At 37.7% G+C, this 9,460-nt stretch overlaps 1 protein-coding gene across 1 annotated transcript; it reads right to left on the bottom strand.

Annotated features, from left to right (window-relative positions):
• Nucleotides 1-558: 558 nt before the first annotated feature.
• Nucleotides 559-7,877, bottom strand: nts (neurotensin). The gene is made up of 4 exons (XM_042495491.1): nucleotides 7,799-7,877; nucleotides 6,376-6,437; nucleotides 2,414-2,617; nucleotides 559-855 (listed from the first exon to the last, which is right to left on the bottom strand). The coding sequence occupies exons 1-4, from the start codon at nucleotides 7,857-7,859 to the stop codon at nucleotides 712-714; spliced, it is 471 nt and encodes a 156-aa protein (XP_042351425.1). The 5' UTR covers nucleotides 7,860-7,877; the 3' UTR covers nucleotides 559-711.
• Between the last annotated feature and the right edge of the window lie 1,583 nt (nucleotides 7,878-9,460).

Genomic DNA, 9,460 nt, shown 5'->3' with positions numbered 1-9,460 from the left:
AAATGACATATTAGGGCATGTTAATCAGACTATTCAAGGCTGCATGTAAATGGGAGTGTCAGAGGTATACACAGTTTCAAAAGCCATGTAAACAGCTTAGTATATTGTCTTTTACAGATCAAGGGCAAAAAGCGGAGTACTTTGTACATGTAAACTTATTCACTGTGAGCATTACCCCTGAAAATAACAACTGCATCTGAAAATAGCAATGACAGTTGTGCTCCACTTTGGGCAGGGTGTAAGATGGGGCCCTTGGTGTTCTGGCAGCTGGATGGTGCATACTGGTTAGCATGAAGTGGGTAGAAGGGTTCAGAGAGGTGGTAGCTAAACCAGCTACAGAAGCTGTTACATAAAAGAAATGATAGTCACATCACATTGGTTTCTTATCATGAATCCTTTAATCATATCCTAAAACAAAATAGACTTAGTGTGCAGTGAAGAAATAGAGTAAATAAATATAGTTTCTCAGAGATACACAATTTGCTTGATGCTCAGGATTTTATTTTCAAGACCTAGACTTGAAAGGAGCAGAATACAGGCAGGCCTTAATGCTGGACATACAATTGGTGGGTCTGACTGGATCAAAACAGCAACGGGAAAAGAAACAGACATTGCAGCTACAAAGAGAGAGAAAAAAATCCACAATCACATCTTCACAGAAAGTATGGTGTCTCGTCCCCTAAAACGTCACCTCGACCTCTGGGATGGTTGTCAGTAAATTGCACTTCGTTTTAAGATGTACGGCCTCCGGGACTTGGTGGTGTGCGCCACTTGCCTCTTAAGGATGTAGGGTGATTTTCGCTTCAGTGGAGTGTCACTGTTCTCCTCTAAATATTCTTGAGAGTTGTGGAGTAGCTGTTAGGGGCAGAGAGAGGCATGGCAAAGGATGAGTATTGTATGGTGAGGAGGAAACACATGTTTTGTTGCTAAGTGGTGGGAAAATGGGAGGCTGTGCTGGTGTAGCTGTGATTAAAGGAGCACTTCTCCCCTGTGCTTCCATGCATGGCAAAACAAGTGCTAATCTGCAGTCACTGTATTAAGATTGAAAAAAAGAGAGAGAAATGCTGCTGTGTAAGGCGCTGAGAGGGAAAGGAAAATGATGGAGGACAGCTGGAAGAGACAAGGAGGAGGTAAGAGAGATAGGCGTTTAATGATGTTTTTTTACTGTGAGGGAGGATGGATTGGCTCGTGTGCTTGTGTTTTTGAGATACGAATAAGATTTAGCATAAGCCTGTATATATGTGTCTGTGATTATGTGGATGTGTGTGAATATGTGCTGTTATTGGCTTCAATTATTTATTTTATTCTTTTGATGTTTTTTGCTAATAATTTAGAGGACTGCCTTTATTTTGGTATTTTATATTTTCTTTCTCTGATACATTCAAACCAGAAACTCACTTCCTCCTAATATAATTTCAAAGGGAAATATTGTGCTTTTATATCTAGTTGCTTTGCAGGTGTCCAGGATGAGATAAGCTCAGAAAAATGTTGCAGCTGTCAATAAAAGAGCTAGAAACTCGATCTTTATGGCACTATTGAAAAATGTATTAATTTGGCTGATTATGTATTTTTGAGTTTTAAAGAGTTTATAAAGCAACTTGTAGTCATGCAGCCAATCCGAGAGCACAAAAGTGTGGACGTGTGCTTGATCCAAGATGTGTGTGGTCTCCAGTATAACACATCAACCATTTAAACCTCTAACACAAGTTAGTACTTTAGTACTTATACTACTGGAGTATATTTTACAGTAGGTAACATTTATCAAAAATAATTGTCATATTTGCTGAAACTGTCCCTGTATCCTGACAGTAGTGCATGAGACAGATAATCTGTTAAAAATATCAGGTTCCTCTTCACTTCCTAGTGCTCCTAAAGGCCCAGACACACCAAATCCATGTCAGAGAACTTGTGGTCAGGAAGGTCAGCTGTTGCATTGCCTCTCATTGCCTCTGTCTCAGCCAAAAAGTTGCGCTTGAACACAACGCAAAGAAGGAAGGGTTCAGAAGGATGTGCATAAACAGGGGTGATCACTGAGAGACTCCTCTTGGTTCTGATTGGTTTTCATCAAGGACTGGAGAATTTTTGCAAATGCCACTAGGCAGAGCCAGAGGAACTTAATTTTTGTTCACAGATTATTTGTCTCATGCACTACTGTCAGGACGTAGTGATAATTTCAGAAAATATGACAAAAGTTATTTTAAGTTATGTGCTGTAGCTTATAGTTAGTTCTAAATTGAAAAATGTAAAAATTTATTAAATAGATGGCATATTTCCATTGAAGTAATGAAATTCTTTTTGTTGCAACAGACAGGATTCAATTTGCCACTACAACATTAAAAACACACAACACACACACCTTACGGTTAAATGACTACTTGTTCCACCTCTGTATGTGTGTGTCTGTGTGTCTCACCCTCTCCTCCCGGCTCTGCAGTGCTCGGCAGATGAGTTGCAGGTTGTACAGCTCTTCCAACAGCTGGAGGCTCCCCTCCCTCAGCTCGCTGCCCTCCTCCTCCTCCTCGCCACTCCATGCCTCCTGCCGCAGACTGCTCAATATCCTGCAGAGGTTGGCCAGTGACACATGCCAGTAGGGGGCACTCTGCTTATTCTGTTTCATCTGCAAAGAGAAAACAAGGGGGAAGGCGCGGGGGAGGAGTGGGAGATGTTAGTGAGAAAAGGATTTGGTTTCAAATTGATTACAGGAGGTGATTGGTTTTCAAGTCTTGGCAATAAATTGGATCCTCACCGCGAGGAGATGATTTAATTGAAGTTTCGATTAACGTTGAGGTGAAGTGAAAATCAAATTGAGTCCAAAGGGGATCAGACCACAGAGGATACAAACACTGTCTTTAAACAACCCAATATGGACACAATAACAAGAAAATCTACAGTTTAATGCATTCTAATCCCACAGTCCTGATTTAAGCTGTACATGTGTGTACATTATTATAATGCTCATGTTTGGTTGCAAATATAGACTGTATAAATAATGGATGTAACAATGTCACCCATTGGTTTGTGAAGTGCTATTTTGAAGCCTTGAGTTTGACATTTTGGCTATTGCAATCATCGTGTTTTGGAAGCAAGGAGTGACCATTCTTGGACAAGAGGATGGAGCTGTTTTTGGCACTTTCACATTGGCTTAATTTTTTCAGCCGGAACAGTTGCTGCGCAGTTTGACTGTGATAGGAAGTTTTCGACTGAAGAAAATACTAACAGTTGATGGTAAGGTTATTTTTGAAGTGTAATAGGTAACAGAATACTAGTTATCCTGCTAAAGTGTTAAAAGTAGTATTCTAATTAGTTCATCAAAATAATGTACTTCATAATCATTTTGGATAACTTTCTAACAAATACGTTAGCTGTGCAAAAAAAGCTGAAAAACTGTCAGTAAATGAGATATACCAACATAAGTTATTTCTGCACAGTGAAACACAAAGCAACAGAATGAATGTTACATTCTACAGATAACCCCTTTGCTGTTGCCAACATTTTGATTAATAACTGTAATTTATTTATTTATTTTTTGTCTGTAACTGTAACTGACTACATTTACACTTACAGTATTTAGTAATTTAATTACACATTACACATAACAAATTACCAGCAGTAACTATTAAGTAATGATTTTGTGGTTAGTGGTATTATTGCCTTATATTTTATATGTTTTTGCTGTTATTTCCTTCATCTCCCATATGTTTATACTTAGGATACACTATACTGGATTTCACTTGTTTTCCCCCATAATTTTAGTGATCATAAAATCTCTTCTGTATTGAAATTAACATCATATAATGCATACTCTTATTATGATTGCCCACCAGCAGATGGACACATAAAATACAATGCTTGTCAATGTATGTAATATTCATTGTGCAATATAAGAAAAATACTTCAACTAAGGTTTGAAGTTTTATATATGTTCACTTTGTAAATAAAAAAAAATTTAAAAAATTCCTTAGTGAGCTGCTAACTCTCCACATTTCATTAGTTCCACTAAATATGCTGTGGTCTAAAGGCTATTTTAGAGCTTTCCCACAGTGTTTTTACAGTTGCAGCAGTAAAAACTTTTGGCAGTTCCCTTTAAGAGCCACTGAGTTTCAGTGCATTTGAGGCTCTCACTTTACATTGAACACTGATGCAGACTGCCACATGTTAAAACAGCAGATATGATATTTGTGTACTCGTTCTTAAACAGTGTTAGGCACCAGACATTCTGAGTGATCTTTCAGTCGTACCTAACTAACCTCATCTAGCTGCAGCCTGTTGTGTTAAAATCTAGTTTGAGTGCTTTAAAATGACAGAGGGCCCTGGGGCCGACAATCTCACACACATTTCCGCATGGATGTCACCAAGGATGATGGAGAGATTCAGGGGGCGAGAGAAAATTGTCACTTATAAGTTATCCCAAATAGCCACAAGCCTTCCGGGACTCACTCTGCTCACATCGTTTATGAGCACTGGAGGAATACAGTCTCCTCTGATGTTGTAAAAACAAGAGCCATATCCAACGCAGGTTCCTTTTGTTTGTGGCAGGGGCGGTAGACAGGTAATAAAAGACGTCAAAAGAACGACACACATGGGACTAACCTGACATTTACAGATCACTCATCAAGGATTTCAAGAGTTTTCAATTAGTTTTAAATAAGCAAGAGGCCGGAGTGGTTTTAATTGTGCTGAAAGGTCACATGAAGGATTGTTTCCTTTGTAGCTTCTTCAGGATCATCTCATAATGATGTTAATCAATAACTTCAAATGGCAGCATGAAAAGTAAATGCAAAGGTCCAATATTTTAAGAATTCCCAGAAGACTTAGGTTAGGCTTGTCTCTGTAACAGTTTCATTTTTTGCCTGTGACTGAGCCACCAACATTAGCCCTCTGAAACCTGGAAACCTTTTCTTGTGCTGCATTCAAAAGCCCAACCTTTAAGTACGATGACTGTGCTTGATTGTGCTGCATCCAGGGGCAAATTTGGATGAGATGTTTGAGAAATTACAATTAATGCAGTGGAATCCCATTGAGATTATCTCAGGACAGCTGCCTCTGCATTACTATGTGGATGCTATAGTGTTGTGAGCAGTTGAACCTTGTATTTTGCAATTGTTAACTATGCTGTGCAGGCATCATGTTTTCCTGAGCAGAATGCACTGGAATACATTTGGATCAGAAGTTGGAAAAACTAATAATAATAACTGTAATAATATCTATGTATCTATATATTTTCTTGTTTTCTTATGTTTTTTGTCTTTTCTAAATCTTTTCTCTTTTTTTTCAATTTTTCTTTTTCTTGTAACTTCAGTTTTCAAAAGAAATCAAGTCAAGTTGCTCAGGTTTCAAAGGGTTAGGCTACAGTCAGATATAATTTAACCTTCTTTGCTGCTTCTATAACATTTTTTATTTGACATTTTAAAAGCTCAATCTAAATTCAAATATTGCCAGCAACTAATCACAGAACGCCAAATTGCTCAGACTAACAGATGAACCCTGACTGTGGGATAATGCAATCACGTTCAGCAGGGAAATCCAGGAAATCTACATCCTGCATCTAATCAGATAAAAAGAAGAGCGAACAGGCAGGTCAATCAATTTAGCTGTCACAAAAAAAAGATCATGTATGCGGGCTAGTTAACATGGAGAGCCACAAGTGTTCTCTCCCATACGCACTTTCTAGCCTCTTGAGCACTCTATCAGTCTTCTGGGAAGTTATTATTACAATCATCACCCCTGAGCAACCCCCAAGCATCAGCAGCAATGAATCACATGGCTGATTTGTCACCATCACGTCTACGAGCGCCACGATTATTTATCAGAGAGAGAGAGAGAGAGGTTGAAGATGTGTCATTATGACGCTGTCAGGTCCATCTGAATCCCATTAGGCGGAGCTATCTGTCTCCCCGTGCCTCTACTTCCACTTTCGCCAGCTTCATCTCTCAGCTTTGCCTGGCCTTCAGCTCACAGCACCAGCTGATGGATGTGTTAAAACTCATGAAGTTACAACTGAATTACTTCCCTCAGACTTGGCTCTTATTTTCGTCTCAGATGACAACTGGAGTGTTTGGATTTTATTCATTTTTGCCCTGTACATTTGAGCTGTATAAAAGAATTGAATTTCCAATCAAAACAAGGTGAGTCTGAATAAGTTGAACCCTCAGTGACTGAAAAAAAATTCTCATAGTAAATTATTTATCTCCAACTCAGCACAACCCAAAGGTGAGCTTGTGCCTGAAACATGGATATAGATGTTAGAAAAGAACACCTGGGCAGTCTGTGTGTTGGGTCAGCTGGAGAAAAATAAAGGGTCATAACCTGACCGGAGGGGTTGTAGCATTTTGGACAGTCTCTGATGTCACAGGTGCAAAAGGAGAAAGCCCGTACCTTAGAAGTGACGAGACTGCTGAGGAGCTCTTCTTCCAGCGTTCGCTGATCCTGGTCGATGTCTGAGGAGAAACAGGAATATATGCATCAACCACATCTAGTAAAGAGTTTAATGGATCCTGAGTGATTTGCTGCAATATAAATGTCTCTCAGATGTGGAAATAGCATGCCTGTTATCTGTTTGTCTTCTGGCATTTAGTGTTTCATCTTCTTTGTGAGCTAAGATTAAGCAACTTTTATATTTTAAGCACTATGCAAAGACAAATGAAGCTGAGCCAAAAGTCAGCCAACATTGTGATTTGTTGGTAGACACCTTGGAGCATTCAACAGGTGACCGCTACTTATCTACAGAAATCCCAGCAGCAAGACTGAAGCAAACACACATAACCTAATAGAGTTTTGTTAATCTAACATGCATTATTGATTTTGAGGATTAAAATTTTTTCCATTTTACTGACTGAATGCTCATTTGGACTTGAAGTGACCTGTAGTGACTTGTAGTTTATTGATTACCTATGGATTTAGACTTGTAAACAGTTTAGTAGCCTACATTAATTTAATAATGTATTAGTTTTTAATGAATTAATAAATATAAAAAATGAAAATAAAAAACAATGACACCAAAATTAATAAATATTAGTAACACTAATAATAACTTTGGTTATTATTGGTTTAGAGGGTATTTTTTTGTATAAATGTGGGCCCAAAAAGGTTCTTAAGCATTTAAATTAGGAAGTTTTTCACTGGATCATTGATGAAAAAAGGATTTATAGGAACCTTTAAGAGGGCAAATCTTCAATGAATAAGTCATAGCTTTATATATTAAGAAGAATAAAAGACAAAGATATTTTAATGCTATGAAGACAAAAAATTAGCAAAAGAATTCAAGAAAATTACCTGAAACTAAGCAAATGAATAGATAAAATAAAATAAAATAGAAAATTACCCACAAAAAGTGCTGTTAGTTTAATTTAAAAAATAGTTTTTTTCTGAAACACAATTTTAAACAAATAATTATAATAATTATAAACATAGTTTTTTTGTGCATTTTCCTCCCTTTTTGTATGTTTGTTTTGGTTTAGCAATTTTTTCTTAGCCAGTTTTCAGGTAATTTTTGTCATCCTTTACAAATTTCTTGCAATTTGTGAGACATTTCTTGCCATGTTGCTCATTGCCTTGCTCCATGTTTATGAAAGAAATCAAGCCATTTCAACATGCTAAATAGCTTGCAAAAGGAAAATAGAAATATTTACATGATTTAGATTTAGAATATGAAGCTTTTTAATACTTGCAAAGGCATCACAAAAGCGATGCAGATGCACCTGTTGCATACAGTAAGTTAGGTGAGAGGTAATTGCTACATTTGTTCAAATCTTTGAGTGCTGTGGCTTTTTGCCCTGTGTTTCAAAAACCTGTTGCTTACCTGTACAAAGTCCACCACATGTGAAACAGAGGAGAAGCATACACGCCACCTGTGCCTGCATCTTGATGACAAAAACAAAAACAGAAAGGATCCCAAACTGAAGAATTCACCTGAGGAGGAATTTAGTCCATAAGGTTAAAGGTCAGACACAGACAGCTAAAGAGGCTCAAGATGGGATTTGTAGTGATGCTGCGGTTCCCTCCTTCCTCTCTTTTAGCTTCAAACACGCTTCCCCTTCCTTGCAGTTTTCTGGTTGGTTGTGAAGTGCAGTGGGCTACATTCCCTCAGTTTATAAGAGCCAATGTGATGTCAGAGGATCAGTCTCTCTCTCTCCATCGCCACCCCCACCTTCCCACCCACTAACACAACCCCCTTCATACATCCATCCACCCATCAGTCTCTCCATATTGTTGCTTCCCTCCTGTCACCGTGTCATCGTTTTATCAGACGTCACATTCGCATCACAAGGCGAAAGGTTTTTGCGTCAAGCTTTGGGATATTTGGTTTATTCACCTCATGAATGCACACAGTCTGAGGTTTGTGCTGCACTTGTCTACCAGGGATGGCATGCAGGGGCGACGTGGGAGGATGCATGACAAACATTCAATCTTTCTTTCTCTATTTGGAGAAGATGGGCTTTATCACACGTTTGCTTTTTGCAAATTATATGTCTTTTCAAAGCAACAGGTGATTGCTGAGAATGACAACTTAAGCACTTACTAAAGTCATGAATCATAGTGAAAAGTTGCCAGTTATGTCTAGAAAATGTATTCATGTGTAAAAGTCGAGTTCTAATCATTTTTAAACTTCTAAGTACAGAAGAAATAATACATCATCAGTTTGTCTAAAATGTACTTCTTTTTATCCTTGATCTATTATTGATGCTCTTAAATAAAGTGTTTTTTGGAAATAAGCCGCCATTTAAGAAATTTTACCCCACAATCATTAAGTATCCATTCTGGAACTTTAGATCATATTTTTGTGATCAGCTGATGCCCAGATCTGCTTTGTGAACCACTGGTGAGCATTTCTCTGATTGCAACAGAAAGATGAGAAATGTGAACAGATCTTCAAGAAAACACAAATGGAGAATGTGCTGCCATATCTGATACTCAATAATACTTAAACCTAAAAAGAAGGATAAACATTATGCCATATCTCCATAAAATAATACTACATCAGAGACTCAACCGTTGACAGCATATTCTGCTCTGTGGACTGCCTGCTTCAAGTGTTATTGCTTTAGTGTGTACTTCCTATGAATAAAAATTAATCATGTAAGTCATATAAATGGAATATTAGCAGCATTCCTACTGGTAGCAAACTTTGCCAGGATAAAATTAAATCATTTTTCTCTCTTCACTGTTAAAATTCAATTAAAAAAGCTTTATTTATCCCCATGAGGCAATTGTTCTTCTTTTTGTCTTTGTCAGGCCATACATAATTGATTATTACATATCAGCATCTAATCATTTTACTTAAAATTATCTCCAATTGCTGTTAATTACTAAACACAAAGGAAAGTAATCTGGCATCCTGTACTCAGATGCCAATAATAGTAATAACTTAAAGTTGTAGTGCTGCTATAGGAGGCTACGCTATCATATACAATAAAATCCACTTTGATTTAAATCCACAAAGTAAGTCGTGGCGTGCCAGTAC

This window comes from Plectropomus leopardus, chromosome 11, assembly GCF_008729295.1.
Source record: "Plectropomus leopardus isolate mb chromosome 11, YSFRI_Pleo_2.0, whole genome shotgun sequence".
NCBI lineage: Eukaryota > Metazoa > Chordata > Actinopteri > Perciformes > Serranidae > Plectropomus > Plectropomus leopardus.
Note: the sequence above shows the minus strand (reverse complement) of the source record. Positions and strands in the feature narration are given on the sequence as shown.